We start from the raw sequence: 26825 nt of genomic DNA on the forward strand, positions 1-26825 counted from the left end.
CGCTGCTCCCCGCGGATCCCTGCAGGGTAAATCCCAAAGTTTCCGTGCGGGGCGGGAGGACTCGCTTGGCGGAGCGCCCGGCGCTTTGTTCGGTGTCGGGGCGGCTCGGAGCGCCCGGGGGGGCGGCGGGGATGGTACCTGCGGATGGTACCTGCGGGTGCGGCGGTGGCGGGCAGGGGGTCGGGGAATGGCTGGGTCGGAGGGGACAGGGACGCTCATCTCGTTCCAGCCCCTGCCGCGGGCAGCGACGCCTTTCACTAGCCCGGGTTTCTCCACGCCCCGTTAGATTTACAGCTTTGCAGCCCTGGACTTTTATGTGCCGCTCAGCTGGACGTGGGTTCGCTGCTGGCATTGCTGGAACGAGCCCGTTTGCGTTTACTCCTGGAACGTGTTGTGCACATTTCTGTAGGTCCGTGTCTTTCCAGCGTTGGGTTCTCTGCAGTGCCTTGCCCAGGGAACGGGTGCTGAAATCCCTCTGCGGAGCCACAGCACGTATAAAAGTGCACAGAGCGGTAGCTCATCTGCTCTTAGGGCGCCACTGACTTTTTTTCATCTTTTTTTTCCCGTTCTTTTTTCTTTATACGTAACTTGAAAGAGCTTGAAGCCTCTGTGTGTTGCCAATAAAATTCCTCCCGTTGAATTGTTCTCAAGCAGTAACTGTAGAACTTAACAAATGCTGTTTATTCTTGCATAACCGGGAGCATGTTGGTAACTCTTTTTTGACCATCTTATGTGCAAATACAGATAATTTCCTCTATATGTCATATATGTAAGTAGAGCAGAACGTATGGAGTTATTGTCTTTAATTTGAAGCAGAGCTTTTTAATTAGCTGAATTTCAATTAGTTGAATTTTAAGTGCTTTGATAACCTTATTGGGTGTTTTGGTATGTTTTTTCTAATGGTTGTTAAGGAAACCTGTAAGTGTTGCTAAATTCAGAGGAAGGACAAACACTTCTGAATTTCTCTGTACACACATATGTATTTATTCGTGTGTGTATCTATTTATCTGACTAATGGAGGATTATGAAGAAAGCTAGATTTAGGAGTGTCTTTTTGAGGGGAATAACTGGTAAAAGGAAAGTATACAGCTTTCTTTATCTCTTACTGATTATAGGATGGAAATGCATGATAATGCATAAAAAGCATATTTTTTTTTACTCTTTGTAACATGACTGTACTAGAAATTGTGGAATTATCACATAGTTGTATGTGTTATTCACCTATTATGGAAATTTAAGATTCAGCAATAGAGTATGACCATGAAGGTTAATCTGGCCTTTTAAATTTCTCAGAGCTTTAGAGTTTAAGAAGAAAAAAAAAAGCAACGTTGAACCTTGTAGGTTCAAGGGAATGCAAATGTGTGAACAATATTTCTAAAGCTCCTACAGTTTGCACTATAAGGGGAAGTTGTTCACACATCTGCATTCCCTTATCTTGTCCATCTTTGTTCTGTCATTCTAGCTGTGAAACTGCTTTTCAGGAAGACTGGCTTCACTAGGTCAAGTTTGCTGTCTTTCATCCCAGATGCTTTCTGCCACTGGTTAGTTCTTTGTGGACTCCTTATTTCTTTGTGGAGGTGAATAAAAATTGCTCATTCAATTTTATCATCCTTTTTTTTTCCTATATGAGTAATGGGAGGAGAAATCTGGGGGGGAAACAGCTACAGGGCTTGAGAACCATGAGGACTTAAACAGCTAAAGATGGACTTGCTACTCAAGGCTTCTTGATTTTTATTTTTAGCTTTGAGTGTTTTGCTTGGGATTTGCTTCCTGGTGCTGTTCCGTGACTGGTAGTAACACACATCCAGTCTTTGGGGGAAATCATTAAGGTGATTGTGCAAACACTGCTTTGAAGGGATAAAAATGCTTCCTGAGTACTCAAATTATTTTTGGAGCAGTCTTCTAAATGAGCCTGTGATGGTTTGGGTGGCTCCTTGAAGTGGTGTTCTGAGAATATTTCAGCTGGTTCCCTGGTGTTCCCTGGTGTTGTGCTATACCATTATCATGTAACTGTTGGCTTCCCTGTGCAATCTTCTTTGTGGTGAACACACACAACCAACCAGAAACAAACCAGTTCATTGGAGGAAAGGTGTTAGGGAATTCCTTTCTTTAGCTTTCATTAAGGAATGCTGACAGACTTGACACTGTGTGCAACTTGGACTATTTGATCAGCTTAATATAGAACTTCCTCTAAAAAATATATTGTCTCCAGTTTTCTAAATGGACTATTTCAAAGATGATTCTTGAGAATTCTCAGTAGTTGCTGCCTTTCCAGTATTTACTTTTACATTGTGAACTGTGAAGGAAAGTTGTTCAGTGCACTTGGGCAGCTGCAGGAACAAGACACATTCCACAAAAATCTAAGCTGTACCACCATACTTGCCCTTCCTAGAAGATGATCCTGTTATCAGAATCTGAGCCAAAAGCTTGAGACGTGGAAGCAGAGGACAAGCTAATCACTGAAAAATGCTTTATATATATGTAGAGTTGGTATTTTTTTTTGAGATAGATCATGCCAGTGTTGCTGTCCCTGTGAATTTAGCCTTGGAAAAAAGCTGTCTGGTTGAACATGAGAAGGGAGGTCCCTTTCCAGCCTCCAAAGTGAAAGTTTGAGCTCTGGAGCTCAAGAAGATTCCTTGTGACTGGGTGGTAAAGGAACATCTTTTTTCCTCTGGCAGAGGATGCTTTAAACAAGACCCAAACTGTTCTAACATAAAATACAAATGAATGATTCGCCTCTTGACTAAGCTAAAAATCTTCAACATTTTTTGGATGAACTCAAGGGAAAAGGTCTTGACCTGCTGCATGCAGGGGGAGGGAAGAAGAATGAGTGTCTGCAGCAGAAGGAAACAAAGCAGTCGGTTTTGCTTTACTAACATCATCTAGTGGCTGACTCATAGGCCTTGACTTTTCTGGGCATAAAACTCAGTTACATACAATTCTGCTTGGCTGCACTTTCTTGTGATGAAACTTGTAGATCCTAATTCTTTTTTTTTTTTTTTTTTTTTTTTTGAGTTACACTTAAATTTTTCTGGGAGTTCTTTTTAGTCTGTCATTTGAAACTTGCTACCAAAGACCTCTCTACCATTGTAGTCATTGTAATCATCTGCAACTTCCTCACTGTGTTGTGTGTGTTAGGGGGTTGTGTTTGTTTTTAGTGGGTGATTTATGTCTTTTGTTTTGGGGTATTTTTATTAAAAAGTTGTCTGTGCTTGTAGGGTGAGTGGCACTTTGCTCTCCTTGGGTCGTAGTTGGTAAAAGCAATATTTCAAAGCTCTGCTTAAATGCTGACAAGGGATTGCTGATTGCCTTGTTGTGATTTTTTTGAATGCTGTCAGTTTAGTTACTGTCAACAGCAGAGCATTAATAACTTCTATAATCCTTCAGGTTGACAGATGTGCTCCAGAGCACTTACTCATGGGGAGGAGGGGGAAGGTGGGGTTGATTTGCAGGCTGTTAGAAGGGCAGTAACTTCCATATGTCATATTTATCCCAAAGAGCTTTACTTGTAACTTCAGGCCCAGAGGGGAGTTTGCTGGCTCATAGAATAGATTAATTTGCTGAGAGGAGCTGTTTTTGACCGTTCCTTTCTCAGTTTCTTGACATACAAAGCCCTGGTCTTGCCACAGTTTATGGCTCCAGGTATTGATTCCAGGCAAAAAAAAAACAATACAGAAGGTTGTGGAAGAGTTTAATTCTGGTCCTTTATGGTCTCACAGCCTTTGGCATCTTTGAACTTACCCAAACAAGTGACTGCATCAAATGAAAGTATTTGTGGTTGATTGATGTGGGCTTTTTTGTCACGTGGGTGGGGGTTTGGTGGGGTAGGTGAGTGGTCAGTACTCAACCCACTCACAGGCTGCACGGCTCCTTTGCACTCCCAGCTGGAATTGTGCCCAGCATGAGTCATCATTTTGCTTTACCCAGCCTGTGAGTTGAGGATTTCAGCCTTCAGTCTCCAGGCTTTCCTCCAATACTGCTTGTTGTGAAAGCTGGTGTTGGTTTTGTTCTGCTTTGGAGTGATATTCTGACAGAAATGACCAGAGTAAAGCAGTGGATGCCCTCGGTCTTGCTAAGTTTTTCTCCAGTTACCAGTTACTTTAGAAGAACATTACTGATTTCAAGGAGTGGTTTTTAGTTTGGAAGATGGAGGTTTTTGTGGAGGGTTTTTAATTTTATGGAATTTACTCAAACTGAGTAATGTTAGGGATTGTATGAAGTGTAAATATTTGCAGGTCTTGTATGCTCTGTGGTAAAACACTGTTTCAGTTGTGTTAACTTTTCTCTTCAATGAGTACTGACTTTTAACTAAATCTTTACTGTCTCTAAAGAATTCAAAGAGATTCTGTGTACTTTTTGCTAGTTTTAAGCAGAACAGTTTCACCTTCCCTAACTGTAAGTTAGGTCTGCATGCTGAATCTTTCAGAAGAGAAACTTTCTGATTCTTGGTGCTATGGAAGTATTGACTTCATGGTTTTTTCTTTCTTTTTGAGTGTTATTCAGATGACCTTCACTTAAATTTTTGAGAACTTGGAGTTTTTTTTAATATTCAGATATTTAAAGTACAGTTAAAGCCAGCTCTTCAGCAAGGAGAGGTACGTAAGTAGAGTGAAACGTGTTACAGAGGATGAATTGTTTATAAGAGCCATATTCTGGCCAGAGAGTGTGGGGAGCTCCTTGGCTGCTTTACAGAAAAAGAAGTGAATTAATCTTCAAGCTGTATTTCCAGTTTAATTTTGGTAACAAAGACTAGAAGCTGAACTTTGAGTGCAGCATTGTGACAGCTGTTGATTGGAATAAGCTTTGTTAGCGCGAAGGGGCGAGATGTTCTCGTGCAGGTTGGTGATCGGCTCTCTTGGATGGAAAATTACTCCTGTGACAGATGCCTGCATGAGGAATTCCTTCCTCTTTTTCCCCTTGCACTGCTGTGGTGCTGAGTGGGAATTGGGTGCTCTGCCTGTGTGGCTGCCCAGCCTCACAAACAGGGGCTGTGGAGCGCGGGGGGACAGGACCTTGTGCAAATCCTGCCTTCGGAGTTACCGACTGGATTGGCGTGGAGGGAAAGGTTAAGTGGATAATGCTTTGGAGGGAGTAGGCACAAGGGTGTTCTTCAGTCAGGGATGTGCTGTGCCTTGCTGACAGAGATGGAAAAGCTTTGAGGAAGCCAGTCATTTAAAAAGTTGGCGGTACCTCAGTGCTTGGAGATCTTCACAATTAAAAGCATCTGTGATTCACACTGTTCACAGAGCCATTCCCACCCTGAGCAGCCAGCTCCTACTTGAGAATTCAATTAGAGTACCAATTTGGTTTCAGTTCTGAGAGGAAGAGTCAGTTCTCAGCCTATCTTATCTGAAAATCCAAAGCAATTGAACTACAGAACACAGGTAAAATGACTGTCTGTACATTATCTTTATTTTTTTCCAGGCATCACAGTTACAGGTTGGCAAGAACAGATTGAATCATCCAGGCAGCAGAGTAGCAGATTTATGTAAGCCAGTGTCGGATGTAACCCTCTGGTATTCACTGTAGGACATGGCATGTTCTTAATCCTTCTTGTAAATGTCTACATTGGAATTCAGCAGACAGACATTTAAATCTTTTGTTTCTATCTAAAAGTTTTATTCAGACTCTAAGACGTGTCCAGAAATCGTCTAATATAGTCTGGTTTTTTTTCTCATTTGTAAAAACTGAAATGACTTTTGAATAATGCAATTTTAAGAAGCTGAACTGAAAAAAATAAATAATTAAAAACCTTGGGTTTATTTTGTGTATCTTGGGGTTTCAGCCTTAATCTCATCTCATTACAGCTTGGAGAAATAATTGCTCTGTTGATTTATTGTAGTAGTTCTTAACAATGTTCTAATTTTTTTCTTTACTTTTTCCTCCCCTTTGACAGACCTTAATTTATTTCGGAGGATTCCCATGGCATGTGAACTAGAAGATAACTCAGACTAGAAGGTCTCCTTACTTCGAAGTGACAGTCTTTAAACCAAAATGGTAGGAAAACTCAAACAGAACTTGCTGCTGGCGTGCCTGGTGATCAGCTCGGTGACGGTGTTCTACCTGGGCCAGCACGCCATGGAATGTCACCACCGCATCGAGGAGCGCGGCCAGCCCGGCAGGGTGGAGGGCGCGAGGAGCACGGTGAGAACTGCTCCCAGTGGGAATGCCACCAAAAGCTTTGCCTACAACAAGGACATGCCTTTGATATTTATCGGGGGAGTCCCTCGCAGCGGCACCACCCTGATGCGGGCCATGCTGGACGCCCACCCGGACGTTCGCTGCGGGGAGGAGACGAGGGTGATCCCGCGGATCCTGGCGGTGAAGCAGATGTGGGCGAGGTCCAGCAAGGAGAAGATCCGGCTGGACGAGGCCGGAGTCACGGATGAGGTGCTGGACTCGGCCATGCAGGCGTTCCTGTTGGAAATCATCGTCAAACACGGGGAGCCTGCGCCCTACTTGTGTAACAAAGATCCTTTCGCTTTAAAATCCTTAACTTATCTTGCTAGGATTTTCCCCAATGCCAAATTTCTTCTGATGGTGCGGGATGGCCGTGCATCAGTGCATTCCATGATATCTAGAAAAGTCACAATAGCTGGGTTTGACCTGAACAGCTACAGGGACTGCTTGACCAAGTGGAACCGTGCTATAGAAACCATGTACAACCAGTGCATGGAGGTTGGGTTTGAAAGGTGTATGCTGGTGCACTATGAGCAACTTGTGTTGCATCCTGAAAGGTGGATGAGAACTCTCCTGAAGTTTCTCCACATCCCATGGAACCAAGCAGTGCTGCACCACGAAGAGATGATTGGGAAAGCTGGGGGTGTTTCTCTTTCAAAGTGAGTATGAACGTTCCTCCTTTACCCTGGGTTGTTTTAAGGGTTGAAATAGTCCCAGTCATGACTTGGTTTCAGTTTTTACATAGCTGATGATGCCTCAGGAAGCTGATTTATGATGCACCTGGAAAATAAGAGTCACTGTAAACTAACAATTTGCAATCTGATTTGTTCCACTGAACAACTGTCCCATGAACATGCGTATGGAGCATATGAACTTGACTTTGGATGTTTAATATCAGCTTTGCTTTTCTCTCTGACCCAAAATAAACCTGAACTGCTTTATCTAGGCTGGTGTTATCCATCCCAGCAAGATCACCCATTTGATTTCAGGAGCAATGTTGTTGTCAATGCAAAAATGGCCTTTGAGTTATATTTGCCAAGAACAGACTCTTCCAGGAAACTCGAGAAGCTGTTCCAACAGAATAGAAAGCAGAGTTGGCCTGCTCTTCTGTTGGCAAGTGCTCCTAAAAGGACAAGCATTTTGATGAAAATTAACCTTGTTGTAAGCAAATCTCTCTCTATTCTGTTCAGCCATCTGTGCACCTGATTGAGCTGCTTTCAGAAAACAGTCCAGCTCTGCTTAGAAAACCTAGATGGTTATTGTGAAAAGCAAATCTATAATTCTCTAGTTAAACTACTCTAGTTTCTTTGCCACTGTTTGCAGTTGAACAACTGAAATACAGAAGCTGACTTGTCTTTACATTGAGAGGGAAAAGTGTAAATGTTTGACTCTCTTCCCTGTTTTTGCTGTGGCAGATGCATCTACCAGGTTGTCTTGTTTAAGTTTCTAAAATATTGATTAAAAAGCCCTATTCCAGCAGCAAATTAAATTACTTGGCTTCTGTTTTTTGAATATTCCTCACTGGCCAAGTGCTTCTGAGTCAGAGGCACCTTGCACACCAAGCAGGGTGTGCTGGGCAGAGACATGTCTGACTGTTCCAGAGTGGGTGTATTCTTTGTAAACTGCAGTTTTATGAAATACAAATTGTAAGATTTTCTTATTTTCTTTATTTTATACCTAGGAATGTGACTGTGGATTTTCTGATATATTGTAGGGGCAATATGATTTAAATCATAGAATTGGTTACAACGAGAACTTAAAATTCAGGTAATAGTTATATACTTACAGTCTGGAGGTTTTACATCACCAGCACTGTGTTCCCAGAGCTATCAGGAAGGGATCTCACCCCTGTTTTTTTGGCAGTGTTGTTTGGTAACAGATTGGAGGCTCCTGGAAGTGTTAGCCCCAAGCACTGCACTGTTGTACCTCCCTGGAAGATGATCTGCTTGGGAATTCTCTGTAGTTACCTGTCTTTTGTTGCTTCTTCACAGTGGCAGCTAAGGGGGGAATAATGTTACATTTACTGATGTAAATGGGTGGTTGCCAAGTTCTGTTAAGTGTCCTGTAGAAAATAACTATTCATAATGCCATCTCTAGTAAAATATTACTCCCTTGCAGCTTCCAGATTAGTGTTTTTAAAAATTAATGGACCTTTATACTATAAAACTCAATAACCTTGCTGAATTCATACAGTCTCAAGTAATATTTCTTGCTAAATGTGGTAGAATGTGATATGAGGAGTTGGGAATAGTTGTTCATGGTTCTAAAAATTACAAAAATGGGCTGTTCAAAGTAAAATGTGGCTTGATGTTTATTTTTTTTTTTTTAGTAAAACTTTCCAGCTTAAGACAAATGAGTATGGATGTGTTCTTGTGATCCTCAATTCAGTCTGTTCACAGAATTCTTTATGCTTTTATTATCTCTCATGAGATGATATATGACAGTAATTTCTTATTTCAGAAGGCTCTGACAGTAGTGGAAAAAAGAATGAGTTATGAGTGATATGTCTGTGGTGAGTTTTATCTAATCAAACAGCCTGGCAGAAGGTGGTGAGATTTATTTTTCAGTTGCTGGAGACCTTTATGATTTGATAATGATTTCAGTGACTCAGTCTTTTGAGGGCTGCAGAAAAACCAGTGCCTGTGAAAGCCTTGAACTTAGATCTAAGCCTGTGTTGTGTAATTATATGACACTAGTTGAAATTGTGCAGGGGGAGCCTGAGCTTCCCCACTTTGATGTTCTTGTGCCAGTTAAAACCTGCTGGTTTTGGCATCCCCAGCCCCAAGGGGGGTCCTTGCCCAGGGCAGGGGGTAAGTGCCCAGGGGAATTACTCTTTGAAGAGGTGCTTGCTAAGTAGTTTACTGAGAACTTGAGAGTCTGCCACAGCTTATCACATTTTGACAGCTGGACAAAACACACCTTGTGTTGGTTTTCCTGCTCTCCAGTTGCCTTTGGCTTGTTCTCAGCTGCAGCCAAGTCCTTTAAGGCCTCAGGTGTGTGTGGCTCTTACTTTCTGGGTCAGATTCTGACCAACATCTTTCTCTTCTGACTCCTTTCAGCTGAAACAACAGAATCTGCAGCAATGGAGCTCCATATTCCAATTAGTGGCTTTCTCCCACCTCACTTTCCAAAGGGACAGTGCTGGAGATCAGAGATAATTAAGGAAATTCAAAGTGCTGCTGTCTCCTGCAACTCTGTCTTCTCACAGAGCTTTATTTTACTGTGTGCCTCATACCAAGTGCTCCAGGCTGTTTAATAATAGCTTATTAAAATCAGAACACTCAAATCATATTGCAGTTTTTACTGACAGGAGGAGGAGGTCACAAATAGCAAATCCCCTCTGTTGAAATGGGATGTTCATTTAAAAGATGTCACCGTGTAGGCCTGGCCTCTGTCACATATGGGGGACAACATGAGAATCTTGATAAAATTAGTTCCCTGCTTGTCAGCAAGGTATTAGGTAGGGTAGAAAACCTCTGAAATCAGAGGATGAACTACTATTATAATCTGCAAAGGGTGTCATACTGTGTGAAGGCTTAAGAAGACAAGCAGAGACACCTGCCTTAATCATCTTTCTGTCACCTTTGAGACTTGCAGGTCTTTCAGACGGGCTCAGCATCCACTTCAGAGGCATGGTGTGGGTCCAGCACCAGATGCCTGGAGGTATTTTAATTGTTGGAGGTTTTTTTGAAATGAAATGTGTCAAGAGTTTGTTGTCTTGAAATATTTAAAACATTGCAAGAATGATATCCCACTAAAATACCTTTATGATGATGCTGTTACCTGCTAACAGAAAGGAAATGTTTGAGAATATATTTTTCACTCACTAGAAATCAAAATTAACGCTTTTCAAGTGAAATCTGTGTCAGATGGAATGAGGCTGTAGGCTACAAGATGTTTTCTATTCAGTTGTGTATAGAATTAAACTGTGCATGCAGGTTGTTTCTTTTCCAGAGATGAGCCAGCCCCTGGATTGCAGAATTCTTCCAGCAGTGAGCTGACTCCACTTTTCTCTTATTGCAAACTCAGAAACTCTTATGCATTATTCTGGTAATAGCACTAGGAGATAGCAAACAGCCTGGATTTAAGATTCTGACTTCATTTTTTCCCCTGGCTGCTTGATTTGAGGAAACTTTTGGCTGCCTCACTCTCCTCTTCTGCATGTGTTTAGTAGTCCCTGCTTTTTCTGTTGCTGATGCAGCCCTTCCCTCACTGTTGTTCTGTTGTACTTAGGATTTTTGCCCTTATTTTGATTTTTGTCCAGCTGCAAGGAAAAACACTGCAAGGGTTCTAGAGATGAGCACCACAGCATTTGCAGTAGTGTGAAACCTTCTGTGGTTTGAAGTAATTGCCAACGTGGCTGTTGAAGGAATGTATTATGGCTGGACTACAAGCTATAACTAGTATTGTTAATAGAGCTCTGGCATTTGCCTCCTAACTGAAAGCAGCTGTGCTGACCACTGATGCAGAGAAATGTCAACCCTTTTATAGCAATTTTTATTAGGCTTATAATGGAAATAGCTGTCTAGGCAAAATTACTTCACAATATACACTATATTTAATACATACCTTTCATTTGATTCTGGTGCAGATGCAGAATTACTTGGGGTTAGTCCTGTGTTCTGTCCTACCAGCTGCTTCTAAAGCTGAAACTGTTCCTGGGGTTTTCAGTGAAGCCTGGAATCACTGCCCAGCATTTGCCATAGACACACATAACAAAAATTGCCAAGACTTGATGTGTTTCCTTGTTTTGCTGTTTGGATTTTTGGGTGTTTTTCTCCCATAGCCCTCAGAAGTTTTTTATCTGAAGAACCTTTCCCTAAAATTGTGTTTTGCTTTTCTTCCCACCTTAACTGAAAGGACAGAAGAGGATTTAAACAGCCCAAATGGTGTGTTTCTGAGTCAGTGCCTGGGAGCAGCTCCGTGTAGTCCCTTCTCTCTTCCCTGCTGTTAATCACCAGGAAATGTTTCATGCTGAGGGTGTTGTTACCAAAGTGGGGGCAAAACATACACCTTGAAAATGTGCTTTTGCTTCAGGATGAGGTATCCACATGTGTACAAATTTAGGTCCAAACTGATGTATAGCACTTGCTGTTTTGGGGTTCCATCAAGCTGTTAGACAAGCCCATTGCTTGGTTCTCACAGCATCACCCTTATTTTAAATGGTCAAATCAATCTGCAGTTTTGGTGAAGGGATTTTGGGCTTGGCTGGCTCAGTCTGAGGACCATAAATCTTACATTTTTCAAACACCTAGTGATAATTTTTTTCCTGAGGGTCCCAACCTCCTTTTCCCCTGGACTGTTGTGGTGCTTTTGCCTGTGCCTTGGTACTTTTAACTTCTGAAACTCAACTCTTGACAGCTATTTGCTTGCTAATTTGATGCTCATCTTTTAATGAGAAGGATCAAAAAGGCAATGCCCAGGCTTTTTAGTTTTCCATACAGACTTGGGAGCCTTCAGGGAGGCTGAAATTCAGTTGCAACTCCCTGGTCCCAAAATCCCCTTCTGCATTCTGGCCTTTGGTCTGAGTTACTGATAAGGGTTGAAGTGACTAAGGCTGAAAAATCTGGGGGTTGTTTTACAGGTGTTCTTTTGTTTGTCAGGCCCTTACTCATCAGCTCCCATTAAACACCTTTTGCAGCAATCTGAGGGCCAAGACATTTTCCTGGTGGGTGACCATTTCCCTGTCTGGTTTGTTCTTTGTTGATTGTGGTTAAAGTACTTAAGTCACTGACCTTCCAGCAGTGTATGAGTAATTTCCTTCCTCTAACCTGGAAGAATTTTAGTTATGATGATGAGTAAAAAAGAGGAACAAGGCAAAGCCTGGTGTTAAGATCAAACTGAGTTAATGACTGGCAGACATGTACAGGTTGTTATTTAAGGCTCTCATTCTTGGTGCCCCTGTGAATGGGATGCCTCTTGCTATTGATTTATTGTTGGTCTGTACAACAATTTTTCAGCCTCTTCTTGGACTCATGAGGTTAATTTGAGAACTGTAATCAAACTTCTTCCTGTTGTGAGTTGAGTGATGTCAGTCTTGAGAGCAATTTCATTTCAGGCTTCTGACCTCAGAAACTATTGTATGGAAATTTCTGTCCATTTTTCTCAGATGTTTTCTCACCTTTTGCCTCCTGAATATCTGAAGAATTAGCTGCTTGAGAATGAATTTGAATCTCAGTGTTCTCATTCTTTACCCTGTGTAGGTGCTGGTATTACACTTTGTACTGTTACTTTCAGGTATAAAAATTCCATTTTCTGAGTGGTAGAGCTTTTTGAGCTCAAAATTCTTTATGATGTAAAGGAGGGCAGTAGCTCCAAGTGGATGTGATGGGGTGTGCTCAGGTTTGAGGCAGGTGTAGCCAACCAGCAGCAACTACTGATATTAATTGCAGTGCAGGTACAAATATTCCTTTAGGCAACTTTATATATACAGATGATGTGTATATATAAAGAGTGCATGTGCACTCTTTTTTTAAGTCCAGGAAAAAAAAAGTTTTAAATTATTCAGAGTAAAAAGTCAGAGTTTTCAATTACTCTGAGTCTTGCTGGCCTGTTCCAGAAATAAACACAGTAAAGTTGTGTATCTTATAACCTGAAAGAAGCAAATAATGTGTGAGAACAAAGCAGTGCCAGATTTCTTCCCTTGAAAAAAAGCACAACAAAACTAGAGCAAGAATGAAAATTGCATTAGGACCTTTGATTAAATGACAGCTATTTTCTGTGACACTGCTGTAATTGTGCACTTGCCTTTAAGAACTATGTAATGACCAAACAATCAGTTAAAGGAATGGTTATGAAAAATATGACTGTAGTCCACAGCTTTCTGTCAAGTCTCAGGTCTCTCTTTTATTAAACAAAGGGAAAAAAAAAAGAGATAAGTCACAGAATGGGCACGGGAAAAAATGGCACATGTATTTTAATTTAGAATGCAGCTTTTAAGAGCATCTGAGACAATTAACCAGCAAATGTGGGAACATGCCAGTGGGAAAACAGCTTTATATGTAGGTGTGTGCTTACTTATCACTTAACAGCTCCTTGGGTTTCACTGCTGCCTTTATGTAAAGAACTTGCTTCAGTGTGTTCTGTGTGAAAGCCTAAACCAGGGAGCACTGCAAATGTTGTGGTTAAAACTTCACTTCCCCTCAGCTCTGTAGAAACATGAAATTTTGAGAGAGAAGAGAGAGGGGGGGAAATAAAAAACCAACACAGACAAAACAAGCTGAAGGTCTTGGTGATGGTGAACTGGCAGGTGTTGGTTGGAATGCAGAAAATAACCTTCCCTTCTCCCTCCACAGGGTTGAAAGATCCACTGACCAGGTCATCAAGCCAGTCAATGTGGAAGCACTGTCCAAGTGGGTCGGGAAGATCCCTGCTGATGTTCTGCAAGACATGCCTGTGATTGCCCCCATGCTGGCCAAGCTGGGCTATGATCCATATGCCAATCCACCAAACTATGGAAAACCAGATCAAAAAGTTGTGGAAAACACAAGGAGGGTAAGGCTGCTGTGTGTTTAACTATTGACTGACTGGCTGGGAGCTGTAGAGCAGAGTCTTGTGTTTTGTTTGGGGTTTTTAAGTCTGTTTGTAGTACCTTTTGATACTCCTTGTCCTGGAGGAGAAAAGAATTCTTTGGGACCTTGAGCACTGCAAGTCTGGCTCCTGCTGTTTGTCCACTTTGATTCATCTCCCTTTATCCCAACCACAGGCTTGAGCTGTGCTCTTTGGTGTGTGGAGCTGGACCTCTTGAGAACTGTCCAGATAGTTGGAGAACTAGCTGGTAATAGAAAAAAGCTGTCTTGTCTGGATGTCAAACTTGATTGAGCTCAGCTTTTTATACATGAGGGTTGGCAGGAGCTCTGTCACAAAATTACACCCCAAATACTTGTTAGAGTTTGAAAAATGACCCATGGAAAACAACCCAAGATGATTAACCTAAACTTAAGCATTTTAGTCTGAATTTAATGTTGTTGGAATTTGAGTAGTTAGGCCATAGGGCTGTTTATCCCTGGAGGTACCCATTGAAAAGTTCACTGCCATTGTTAGAAACAAAATTATTAACTCTGCTTCTGTTCTTCTGAGCACATTTACTTTATTAAAAGATGGTGACTTTTGCTGCTGCAGCGAAGTAATCAGTGGAAAAATTGAATTAAACAATTTAAAAGGACTGTCTTCCACCAGCCTTCTGATACTGAAAAACTGTGGTGGGGTAGTGGTTGGCATTTATAGCTCTCCTTGTGCTTACTGTTTTAAAAGGCTCACAAACAAACTGACTTTTCTGCACTTAATTCAACCACTTTAAAAATCCAAATTTGTATTGTAATGCAATAATTCAAGGTTGGTTATGTCTTAATGATAAAATCTACATAAGTTTTCACAGTGTGGTGACCTTTTTGAGGCCTCTACCTGCGTGTGGCAAGCTCAGTCCAAGTTGTAAAAATTGTCTGGATTTCAGTTGCTTCTTGAAATCTATGTCAGTTCAAAATACAGGAAAGAAAATCAACTAATAAAGCTTTTAAAGAAATTAAAGCCTAATTTCAAAGGCTCAAGTGTTTTGAGGCTTTGAAAAGTTTGTTTTGAAGGACAGTTTGTTTTTTTTACTAATGTAAGAACAACTGTTAAAAACTGAAGGCTAGTGCTATAATAGCTGATCTAAATACTGCAGACATATGGGACACTTGTTAATATTTTGACTGCTATTTTGATTAAATAGGTTTACTTACAGCCCGAGATAGGATTTTAATTTTGTTGCTTGTTGTAGTAGCCAGAGTATATTTTCCTAGTCACTTGCTGTTTATAATAAAATTCCATTTGCACATATGGTTTGATAGACAAAACGAGGGAGATGTCCTGAATTAAGGCTAAAATCAAAAAAAATGCAAAAGAATTAAAGATGGTTAAACTTCAAAACTTTAAAATATTCCTTTCGAAAGGGATTATTGAAGGGAATATTTTGAGGAGGGGCAACGTGAGGCTTTCAGAGTGTTGTGTACCCCAAGAGCTGTTTTAACCGTGGCTCAAATGAGTGTTTGGGTTTGCACTTGGAAGCTTGAATTCCTCCCCAGTCGCTTTGCTTTGTTTCCTCCCAGCTGGTTCCCTGCTCGGACCGTTGTGTCCTGTCTTCCTCCTTGGCTGGGGATGTCCTGCCTTCCCAGAGTTCAGGATAGAAGGCTTCCCAGCTCCTTAGATTCCCTGGCTCCCAGGGCAGCAGGCTGGGCACCCTCTGGCAGTGCCAGTTCTGGCCATGCCATGTAGGGAATGCCCCTGGAGCTTGGCCTCAGAGCCAGTGCTGGGAATGCCGAATATCCTGGTTGGTGTCGGGGGGAACTGACTCACTTCTCAGAAACTCTTGGCTTTGTTTCCTCCCAGCATCTTTATTTTGTTTCTATTTGGGGAGCAGACACATCAAAACACTTCAAGGTTTTGGGGAGAGGGAGGGAAGGAGCAAAGTGGGATGTCAGTTTTGCCATCAGAGACAGCCTCTGTTGTCCTATGGATTTCCCTTTCCCTCCCATCAGCCTGTGTTAATTTATCCCTTGCTGCTGCAGCTTGGAGAAGGGAGCATTTATTTAAATAGATAAGTAAATATGTCTAGATTTTTCCAGCCTTTTGGAATTGGCACTTGGCAAGTTAAGTGTGTTCCTGTGAGTTTTTAAATCACTGTAGCACTACTTTCCCTCTTGCTTTCTTTGAATTTCTTCACCTGGGATAGTTTTTCACAGCACTTTGTGCTGGGTGTGTTGTTGGAGGTGAAGCTGTCCAAATAAAGTCTTTCCAGAGTTACTGTTCAGTACATAGTAAGATTATGTGTATCTTGCTTGTAACCATTTATTCCTTCACTTTGTGTTTGGAAGCAGTTCTACTACGTTTATATTTGTGGTTTCCAAGACATTAAACTGAACACAGAACTTTATCTGTTTCCAATGAATACAATTGAAGTTCAGACTTCTAAAGCTGACCTGTGTTGTGTTGGTGTAGTAACCCCTCAGAGTGACTAATTTGAAATAAATTTGGATTATCTGACACTTGCTACTCTGATACCAGTCTCTTAGTCCAATTAAAATGGCACAAGTGGCACTTGAGATGAAGGAATTTGTCCCTGCCTGGCAAACACAAAGCAATAATAAGGGGGAATAACTGATTATTTTATTTTAACTTTTTTGGAGGGGAGCTTGTCACTTTTGAGGGGGTTATGTAATGCTTAAATTTATTATGGTAGTTGCAACAGGAGGGTGGAAGCCCAACACCACTGAAATTATTGGCAAGGCAGATTCTGGCTCCACCTAAAGATGGAACAACACTGTGTCATCTGGTTCATTGCATAAAGATAAGTGGAATGAAAATTAAAAAAAAAATTGCTTAGTATGCAGAACATACTTGTAGCTAAAAAGCCTCTTTGGGATGTAGACAGGTCAGTGTTTTATGATCAGTCCATGTATTGCCCTGTTGTAGAAGATAATTTAAAAATATTTCAGACTTTCAACTGCAAGATGTCTTTGTTCTAAAATGTGATTAAATGCAGCTGTAGATCTGTGTTTATACTGCACTGAGCAAAATCTGTGACTTCTTGGAAAAGACTGCAAATTGGACTTAACAGTGAAAATACTGTTCAACAATTTCAAAGCTGCTGCTGTTAGTTCAGAAGGGAAGAACCAAGTGTGTAAAAGTGCCTAAAACAAGGGCTGGTACTGAAGAAAAATGGAAAGAAGTAGCTAGTCTGGTGTAAAATACTGGTTTCCCCTAAGCTTTCTGAGCAGTCAGGTCCTGTTCTTGTTTTTCCTCTTCTCTCCTTTTCTGTCCCCTGCCGGTGACTTGCATGTGTACAGCTTTAAATATTTCTTTTTTTTCTTCAGTCTGATGACAAAATGATGGTTCTCTCCAACTGAAATGCAGTTCTTAGATTAGAAATTCTGTCCACTTGTAGATAATGCAAGGAAAGCAATGCTCTCTGCTAAATTTGGATTTTTCACTTTGCTGTTACCTGTGTAGGACACCAAAACGCTGAGGCTGGTTTTCTGTGCACAGAAATAATAAGATACAACCAGTGCTTGTGCTTTGTCATCTTAGCTCTGCTTTTGTTTTAGGAACTAACAGAGCACCGAGCCAACTTCCCCTCTTCTTGTGTTGGTGTCCCAGTGCTGTGGGGTGTTTTGAAATAAGACACCTCTGACAGTACCTGCATGGGGGGAGTGCAGAGCTGTCACAGTACAGCAGATTTTTCTGCTGTTTTCAATAACAAAGCCATTAACTTTCTGTTTATCTGTTTTATGTTAAGCCTGACAATATTATCTTTTATGAGGGTTTATCTTGTCTTCAGTTAAGGAATGCAGAGAGGAGAGAACAAGGTCTGGACAGGATTGTGCTGTTCAGCAGATCTCTGCATGTGACCTCTTCAAGGCAGCCTTTACTTAGCCCAGTTCTGCCATCACTGAATATGTTGTGGTTTTCTTGTAAGTCTGTTGCTGGTCTGTTCATTTTATAATGACTGCAAGGGCTCCTTCCTTACAGATTCATAAATGACTACTTGTTTTTTCCCCTCTTAGAGTTTGAACAAATTCTACAACCTGAACATAAAGGAAAAAAACATCCTTAAGTAAATGGAGTTTTCATCTGCAAACGATGCAGAAAATGCAAATAATTAAGCAGTGTGAGCTGATTACCCAATCACTGTGTGATGAAGTACCAAGGCAGAATCACCCCTCCTTAGAACAGTCTCCTGTGTCCTTTCACTGTTGTGAGTTTGTGTGGGTTCAGCAGGCTCCCAGAACACCCCAAAAGTGGGGACCAGCTCAGGGCTGCAGGGCTCTGCCTCGTGCCCAGCAGAGACTGGAGTATTGTTGTGTTATGGTTGGCAGAGTGGTTTCCTCCCACATCTGTAACACATTACATCAGATTTTCTTTGGCACGTCCTTCCCACTAAATGAATTTGTATGCTTGGAATACACACTCTAGTAAGTTCTTTTAACTTCTTCATGGAGTTGTGTTCCTTGCCCTGGAGAGGTTGGGAGATGGAAGTGTACAGAACTCTGTAGGAAAAGCTGTGGTTTAAATACACATGGTCCTTCTAATCACATCCAAAAGCTGTTATCTACCTCTGGCTTGTGTTCAGTTGGTGGCATTTTCTGCAGTAACATCTTGGAGGGAAAAAAAAAGAGTTTTCTTAACTCCAGTTTTGTGCCTGGTTTAAATTGTGAGGAAACATCTCCTGTTAAGAGTTGAAGTGTCCATGACAACTGTGATTTCAAGACTTGGTTTCATAGATTGAGATTTCTAAAGACAGAAACAAATATACAAAGTATATTTACACTATCTATATTTGTATTTATGCATGAGAATAATTTTGCTGCCAAAGCTGTGTCAGGGTGGGGGTGGCTGTAATGCAGGGCTGCTCAGGGCTGTGTCCCCATTTACACTGGTTAATAAAGGCATTTGGCTTGTTGGGCATCTTCTCTGATATTTGAAACAAAAATTGGGGGGGGTTATTTCATCTCACTTGTGACCACCAACAGCACAGACTTGTTTAATACCCTCTTTAGTGGGTGTTTCTTCCAGCATGTGGATTCCCAACTGCATAGCTTTTTCCAGAGGTGCTGTTATCATCTCATTTAAAAAAAAAAAAAAAAACAACAAAAAAAACCCAACCAAACCCAAACCCCTCGAGTATGCATATATGTGATTAGTAATGCATGAAGAGTTATTAACAACCAAAGCAGAAAATGAGGTATGGTTGCAAGCTGCCTTTTGGCAGATATTCATGCCTGAAATCCTGCTCTCCGTGTGGTTCCTGCTGGGTAAACATTTACATCTCAGATGTCCCTTCCTTGGCAGTTCCAGCAGAGGTGAAGAATTGTGTAAGCCTTGAGAGCTGCTTTAAAAGCTGAGTCTGAAAGAGCAGGATGAGGGTGTGCTGTGCAGTAGAGGATTGGTTGTAGGAAGAGGCTCTGGTCTGGTTTTGCCAATGTTCTTTCTTTTTCTGACAATAAACTTGTACTCTGCAACTTTAGTTTTTGAAGTCTACCAAGCCCAGACACACTTAGTTGCAGGGTGACTTTTACACAAAAAGACCCATTATCTCTGTGACTGGAACTGGACAAATATACTGTGGCTCTTTCCAAACCAGGCAGGAAAGTGGGTGAAAAGGAGTGTTTTAATCTTCTATAAAGATGAATTATAGGTTACACTTCTGTGTTATGCTTCTGTTCTTAAGTTTTCTCTGTGTTTTTTAAAAGGATTTTTTCAGACAACTGGATGTGAAACTTGTTTTCTGATCTCTTTTTGAGAATATTGTGCATTTAGTTTGGCTATAAGAATGTGTTTTGTTTTTTTAATGGAACAGCTTGAATACTGCCAGCACTGAACATCAAACTGACACAGACTTAAAATCCCCCTCTTTTGGAATTCCATTTGGACTTAAAAAATAATTCCCTTAGAAATGGCAAACACCATTTATTCTCAATTTTACTGAATTCTTGCTCAGACTGGAAATCATTCCAATGTCCTGCTTCTGTCTCTCTAATGCCACTCTGAGTAATGTGTTTTAGACTTATAAATTGGTCAGGAAAGAATTTTGAATCTGAAGCCTCTTTAATTTCTTTGGCTGCAGATGGAGCCATTGTTTTTAGAATTTCTGGATTGCCATTGATCCCTGGCTTTTGATTCAGAAGGGACCACTTACAGTTTTTGGAACTCCTTTAAACCAGTCTCTGTGCAGTCTCAGTCCTGACAAAACCAGCCTTCTAGGTAATGTCAGTTCTGAACTGAAATTAGGCACATTTGTGTGTTAAACCTCATCTTGGGCCTGCCACTGGTTAGATTTGCCTTTTGTAAATTGTGGTGTATAATTGGTGATATGTGAATATAACATCAAATGCCCTCAAAGCATTTTCATTCCAGGCTGTGACATTATTTTTCCTATGGATGGATGAATGCCCTTGGCTATCCACTGTTGGATGCCTGTTAGGAGTAAATGCTGTTCCTACAAAGGACATTACTGTGGTGAAGTTTTTAGGGCAGACATATATATATATAAAAGAGATAGATAGATACACATACATAGGTATAATGTAAAAATTAAACTGAGTCATAATTGCAGGAGAAGGGAAAAGGAGGAGGCTTCTAGAGAGACAGATGTGGCTTTGGCCACTGTGGTTCTGAATCAGTCACAAGGTACCATCATCTCATCAGTATTAACTGGTTTTGAGAATTCCCAGCTGATGGCTGCAGTGCTTTGCCAGAAAAGGTGAAGACTCCTGCCTTCTTCTGTAACATTTTCTGATGTGATACTATTGTTCATTTGTAACTTCCATTCCTGCTCTCTGGGACACAGCCTGCATTTTAATGGCTTGGTTAAAAGCTGCAAATGTGAAATCCTCTCCTTCATTTATAAATATTTATGGTATAAGAAGGCTCCAGTAGCCACATGCTGGATTTCTGACCGGGGTGACTTTCATTAAGGTTTCCATGGGAATCACAGCAGCCCCTGGCTGAATACAAATGAGAACTGTGCCTTTTGCTTTTCTCTTTTAACTAAAACACGGAATATTGGAAGGAGGAGAGTTCCACAATGTATGCTGGGGCTTAGTGAAGCCTCGTTTGGGTCTGCTTAGCCCAGGGATGAGGAGTGATGAGAGCTGCCAGCCCTGAGCCCACCCCCGTGAGTCACAGGGTCCGATGCTTTTTCTGGGCAGGAAATTCCGAGCTGACTCAGCTGCACTGCCGGGCCACTGCAGCATATTGACAAACCCAGGCTGGCTCTGTATTCTGGTCATCCCTTCGTAGGGGAGCAGAGAAAATGGATATTGTTAATAAGCATCCCCTGCCTTCCTGAGTCTTCTTCCTTTGACGCAAACCAGGGAGTGCAGCTCTGAGCGAGGCTTTGGAGTAACCCCATTTCCATTTTAGGGCCCATTTTCCATTTTTATAGAATTTTTCTACGTAGGTTTGTGCCTTTTGTAAATTTTTTTTTTATTGTTTTTAAATGATTACACAAGACTACAAAGAACTTAGGACATTGGGATGATTATTCCTTATGGTTCAGTAGAAAGAATGGTAAAACTCTTCAAGTGTACTTTTTTTTTTTAGGGGGGAAAAAACTAGAATGAAACAACAAAAAAAAACAACCAAACAAAACCAGAATACTTTTTTTCCCCCCCTTTGGAATATTTAATCTCAGAAGCAAAGAGCTTTTAAGAATTATCCTCTGGAGAGAAGATGATATGTTTCCAATTTATTTCCTAATTGGTCAGATAGTGGAAAGGCTTGTTTGCTGTGGTTGTTGGTGTGTTGGAGGATATTTATTACTTGCTCTTTCTCCAAACAGTGTTGTTTCAGAATTAATATTATGCTCTAAAAAATTGGAAATCTTGATAATTCCCATGCAGTCAGGCTGGTAATGAGGCTGCAGTATGTGTTGTAGCAAGTCACTCCTAGTGTTTTTAATCATCCTGTTGAAAATCTTTTTCTGAAAGCTTAGTGCATGGATTACACTGGACTTAGATTAGATTTCAAACTTGCTTGAAATAACTTGAATATTATTTGAGTTGCATATTTTTACCATTTTAATGCAGACAGGGTCAGAGTGTTGAGTACAGACCAAGCCTGGAACTGAGAGAGCAGCTGTGGAACCACTTTGGAGAACCAAGCCTTGGGAATAAAACTTGCTTTTACAAAGACATTGTTCTCAGTTTAAGTAGATCTGTTCTAGCTTTACTGGATGCTAATAACACAAAGGAATCTTTTTGCCTTTTGTTCTTTTTTCCTTCCCTTAACAAGCTCTTTAACATTTCAAACAGTAGTGAATGAGGGCTTTGAGCAGTGTATTTTTTGTTTGTTTTTCCAGGTCTATAAAGGTGAATTTCAGCTTCCTGACTTCCTTAAAGAAGTGCCACAGGTACAGTATTGAATTAATTTCCTCATTTGTAGCGGCAAATCAGTGTGCAAACAGTCTTTATAAAACCACTTCTTCATGAACCTGATTTTTCTGAGTGATGACAAGAGAACAGCTTGTCCATGAGGTGGAATCTCCAGTTCCAAGCCTCTCTTGAGTCCATGTGTAACTCCAGTGTGATGCTTGTCAACCTGAGCTGCCTGAATTTTTGCTGTGAAACTCCAGGAAAGTTGGAGTTTCTTTTGTAGACCAAACTGCAAAGTGTGTTATTTGCAGAGGAGCTTTTATCTTTTGTTACCTTGCATGGAAAAGTTTAAAGCAAGTATTATACAGAGAGAGCAGAGTTATAAGTACTGAGAAACTTTAAAAAAAAATAGTAATGTTATCAGACATAAACAAAACCAGTTCAGCCATGGATAGGGATGCTGTGTTGGGTTAATAATCAAGTGAGCTATTGAACTTCAGATTTTACTGAGAATTCATAAGTTGGTACCTTCAAATGCTGTTAATTGTCATCAGCTCCCTGAGGGGCCTGACCTGTGCAATTGCAGTTGAAAAAGCAAAATCCTTGTCATGGAGCTCTCAAACTGCAGGATCTTGTGGCACCCTCCCCCAGCCATGTGAACATCATGGAATCATAGAATCACAGGATGGTTTGGGTTGGAAGGGACCTTAAAGCTCATCCCTTCCATGGGCAGGGACACCTTCCACTAGCCCAGGTTGCCCCAAGACCCCTCCAACCTGGCCTGGGACACTTCCAGGGATGGGGCAGCCACAGCCTCTCCGTGTGGGAGGCACACAGGTTAAGAGTACACAGGAGAATCTACCACATGCAACCAAAGCATTTTGACTTTTTCCTTTTGTTCAAACAAAAATTAATTGCTTTAAAAAGGAAAATCGGTTTCTTTTGTTCCAGCCAAAGAAGACAGTAGAAAGGAAGTCTCGTGGCAAGATAAAATGAACGTGGACCAGTGAAGTCAAATAGCTGTAGTGTCTGTGTCATGTTTTCAGAACATAACTTTGCTGTGGGCACCAAATCTCTCTGATCAGTCTTTGTGTGATCTCTAATGTGGGCTTGGCTTTTTACTGGATGTCTGCCTGCTCTCACCCTTGGATCAGTCAGTGCTCCTGCTTTGCAAGTCGTGCTCAGCTCCTGGAGAGCCATTCCAGGGCTGGCACCACGCAGCTGCCTGGGCTGTGCTCACAGCATCGTCCCCTCTCCACTGCTGGCCCGAGTCTCTGCAGCTTAGCGGCAGAAATGCTCTTTAAATGTTCTTAATGTGCTGCTTAACGGTCCTGTCAGCAAACTGTGCCGAGAGAGCTGCTGGGGTTAGTTCTGATGCTTTCACGTGCCATTACTGGGGTGATTGCAAGATTATCTGCAGCCTTTCAGATAAAGCTGCAGCATTATCTGGCTGCAGGCACAGGGTGTGCCATGGCAGATTAAATATTGCTGATAAGGATTTATGGAAAAGGCAGGGATACGAGTTATCTTCAACACTGAGCACACTGTGTGTGTGCTAGCAAAGTAAATCCTTGATTTTTTTTGAATGAATCCTTGATTAAATCCTTTAAATCCTCGATCTTTGTACAGTGTCCACTAGTTAAATTTTGCTATTTTTGTTTTTCAGTTACCTTGTGACACTTCAAAAGAGCCTGGGCCACTCTAACTAGTAAATGTCCTTTCACTCCATGTGACAGGGAGGTTTCCAAAGGGGACTCTGCTAAATTCCAGGAGGTGGATTTATACAGTTAGCTTGGTGCATTACAGTATTTACCAGACTCTGAGCAGATTTATCCAGAGTAAAAGAAAGATCATCTAAAAGGCAAAAAATAAGCTTTGTGAAATAGTAAAAGAATATTTCTTAAACCATAAAAACTGACACTGGAGTTGAAGTTGATAGTGTTCTCTTTTAGTGTATTATACTAAAGATAAAATTAACATAATGTAACTAAACACCTCAATGGTTTGGAGTACAAACATAAGTGCTCATAATGATATTTTTTTTCCTCTAATGTAAAATAGCTAATTTTAGTTATTTTTTTGACAGACTGAACCTATGGAATAGAAGATAAAATGGATGTTTCTTGCACAGAAGGTAATAAAAGAGTGTTGCAGTCCTGCTCATTTGTTGCTCTGAATTTAGTTTAATTGATTTTTTTTAAACTTATGTTAAAAAACTCTGTGTAAGGTTCTGGGTAAGAAAAACATGAAGTACAGACCTTAGTTCAGAACGTGTAAAAATCACTGTGAGGTAAGTGCAGTCCTATATGGCTCATCATAATTTCAGTATTTGCTATGTTATTGGATTGACAACTCTATTTTAGAGCTTGAAATTGGAAGGAGTACATAAAACTATACTTTTATTATTAAAAAAACAGGGAAACTTTAAGGATGACTCTTCATCACCTGTGTAATTTTGTTTTTAAAGTAATTGCCCTTTTGTGACAGTGGAAACTGATAAGCTCATTTGTTTTTATTGTGTCCCATAGCCAGTATTTTTAATAAACTGCATTTTAGTAATTGAATAAACAGTGGCAAATTGTGCAGTAAGTTCCAGACTAATTGAGGAATGAATGATGCAAGAATTACTGTATTAATCCAGGATTTTTACTTGTCAGCTATGTTATCAGATATTCTGGCTTGACAACAAAAGATGACAAAATGCTTCCAGTTTAAATATAGCCAAAAGCAACATGCCCCACCAATACACCCAAAATAGATCCTTACATGGCCATAAATATAGTGCCCTAAATATAGCCAAAAGCATTGCACCACTTAGAAATAATGGATGTAAAAGGTTTCCAAAGATTAATTGCAGGCTTTCAATCTGAAATGGATAGAGAAACCATAATCTTCTCATGTAGTCAATGTTAAAATGACTAAAACAGCAGCTTCATTTTGCCACTTAGCTCTGAAAAATATATTTAAAACTGCAATATTTCTGTCTAAAGCTGCTGCCCAGTTTCTGGGAAACCAAATTGTGAACTTGCCAGCAGTAACTTCCCCTGGTACAATGCTGACTTCCAGCACGTCAGTGCAGCCCACTGTCACAAATTCTTGGAATGTAAGTGGAAAACCAATATATTTTTTGCATCTAAATGTTCTCCAAGAAGTCACCCTAATGATAAACGATGGACAAAGCAGCCACATTCCTTACAGGAACATTTTAGTGGCTGTGTTTTGTCTCAACAGTGACTTTCCACCTACTGAAAGAGCAGTTAATTAATTCTGCATTATATGTAATTCTAAAACGTTGTCGAGGATAGGAGCTGAATATTACACAGAAAGCTCAAACATAACTTTATTTTTCCTTTTCTTTAGAAAATCGACTGCTGCCTTTTCCGTGGGAATGATCCATCCAGCCTGTCCCCCCAGGATCAGTGAGGTGTGCTGCTCATGGCCCTGCTTCCTTCAGAATTTTCTCTCCCGTTTCTTTCATACTGTTTCTGTTCAAAACTTTGCTGTTGTGAACGCATGTAAAGCTGTTAAAGAAAATAAAAAACACTGATGTTGATGTAGAACTGTATTACATTCGCACAACTATTTTTTTAAGGTTTTAAAAAAAATGCAAAGCAATGCCTGTCTCTGAAATTGCTCTTCTGTCTTAATTACAAAGCTCCATCTTCAAAGATTTTGTTTGTTTGTTTCTTGTAGCAGTTTGGTTTTAAATGTATGAAGCTTTCAAGAGTGGTCTGTGCTTGTCCTAAAAGATTTCTGGTGGAACAGTTGTCTGTTTTATTCATATGTGGAAATTGTTAAATATCTTTTATTTAAAAAAAAAAAGTTGATAAATTACATGTATAATTACAATTCAATGATCTTTTGTATTTTATTTTTCAAAATAAATGCTTTAAATGTGATTTTCATTTATTTATTAATATTTTTACTTCGGAGTTAAGATTTTAATAATTCAAGGTGTTGATGCATTAGTGGAGGGGAGATATGATCTCATGTCCTAGGTTTGGGTCTCTCTTTAAGGTTTGCAATTCAATGCTTTTTGTTTGCTTTTAATAGCTGGGTGACGAGGAGAAAGTAAATTAGAGTGTCCCACTGGGAGTTATAAAGAAAGTAACGTGAGATTTCTTTACTGCAGGAGAACGAAGGTAATTTTTAGCCTCTCGAATTCGTTCCTCCAAAGCCATTGTGTTCAGAGTTGTGCTGCTGGGGTGAAACTGCTGCTGAACCCCTGCTGTTATCAAAACTCTAGGATACAACGTGGAAGGTGATTATTCCAGTAAGGTATTTTTTAGGTGGTTTTTGCCTTATTTTGTCCCATTTTCTGTTCACCTCAGTGGCTCACGATGCTGAACTTGGGCTCAGCCTTCCCCACTGCTTTTAAGAGAAGTTCTTTCAAAAATACTTGTGTTTCCACAACTTCTGCCTCTTCGACTCTGAAACAGGGTTTTGTTTTTTTTTTTATTTCCCTCCGTTCCTTTTGTTGCTCCAGTTGAGATGATTAACGCGTGTCTCTAAAACCACCTCGAACACCAGTGAAGGATATCAAAGCGCCTTCAGGGAAGAAGTGAACTCGACACTTCCCCGCTCCTTCACCCTCGGCTCGTTCTCAAAAGTGATCCCGGGGCCTCCCCTAGTGCCCGCCGGGGGCAGCGCGGCCGCGGAGCCGCCATCGGTGCTGCCGGTGCTCTCCGGCAATTAATCGCGGCTAATTAATTACCCGCGGGGGTTTCCTGGATGGAGGAGCGAGGCGCAGCCCCGGGCGGGGCCGTGAGGGCAGTGGGGGGGGTGTGGGCGCTCCCG

The 26825-nt window shown here is 40.9% G+C and overlaps 2 protein-coding genes across 3 annotated transcripts in view; both read left to right on the forward strand.

Annotated features, from left to right (window-relative positions):
- The window catches only part of CRCP (CGRP receptor component), a 53981-nt gene extending 47959 nt beyond the window's left edge, over positions 1 to 6022 (forward strand). Inside the window, exon 7 of the mRNA XM_051809771.1 lies at positions 5897 to 6022. Within this exon, the coding sequence (XP_051665731.1) occupies positions 5897 to 5955 (59 nt within the window). The 3' untranslated portion in view covers positions 5956 to 6022. The remainder of the gene's footprint in view (positions 1 to 5896) is intronic.
- On the forward strand, positions 5995 to 26170 carry TPST1 (tyrosylprotein sulfotransferase 1). 2 transcript variants are annotated; one of them, XM_051809754.1, is made up of 6 exons: positions 5995 to 6839; positions 13476 to 13674; positions 22016 to 22066; positions 22980 to 23055; positions 24115 to 24162; positions 25389 to 26170. In XM_051809754.1, exons 1-4 carry the CDS (start codon positions 5995 to 5997, stop codon positions 23022 to 23024), a joined length of 1140 nt encoding a protein of 379 aa, XP_051665714.1. In that variant the 3' UTR covers positions 23025 to 23055; positions 24115 to 24162; positions 25389 to 26170. The 2 variants fall into 2 exon arrangements, with proteins under 2 accessions (XP_051665714.1, XP_051665715.1); XM_051809755.1 differs by lacking the exon at positions 22980 to 23055.
- The last annotated feature ends 655 nt before the right edge of the window (positions 26171 to 26825 follow it).

The sequence above is a fragment of the Manacus candei genome, unplaced genomic scaffold, assembly GCF_025592945.1.
Source record: "Manacus candei isolate 608988 ecotype Guabito, Panama unplaced genomic scaffold, ASM2559294v1 h1tg000076l, whole genome shotgun sequence".
Lineage (NCBI taxonomy): Eukaryota > Metazoa > Chordata > Aves > Passeriformes > Pipridae > Manacus > Manacus candei.

Excerpts from the sequence above, each read along its gene's own strand:
- TPST1 (XM_051809754.1), top strand. The coding sequence starts at position 5,995 with ATGGTAGGAAAACTCAAACAGAACTTGCTGCTGGCGTGCCTGGTGATC. Across the intron at positions 6,840-13,475 it reads GGGGGTGTTTCTCTTTCAAA|GGTTGAAAGATCCACTGACC; the intron begins GTGAGTATGAAC and ends CTCCCTCCACAG. Across the intron at positions 22,067-22,979 it reads TCCTTAAAGAAGTGCCACAG|CCAAAGAAGACAGTAGAAAG; the intron begins GTACAGTATTGA and ends CTTTTGTTCCAG.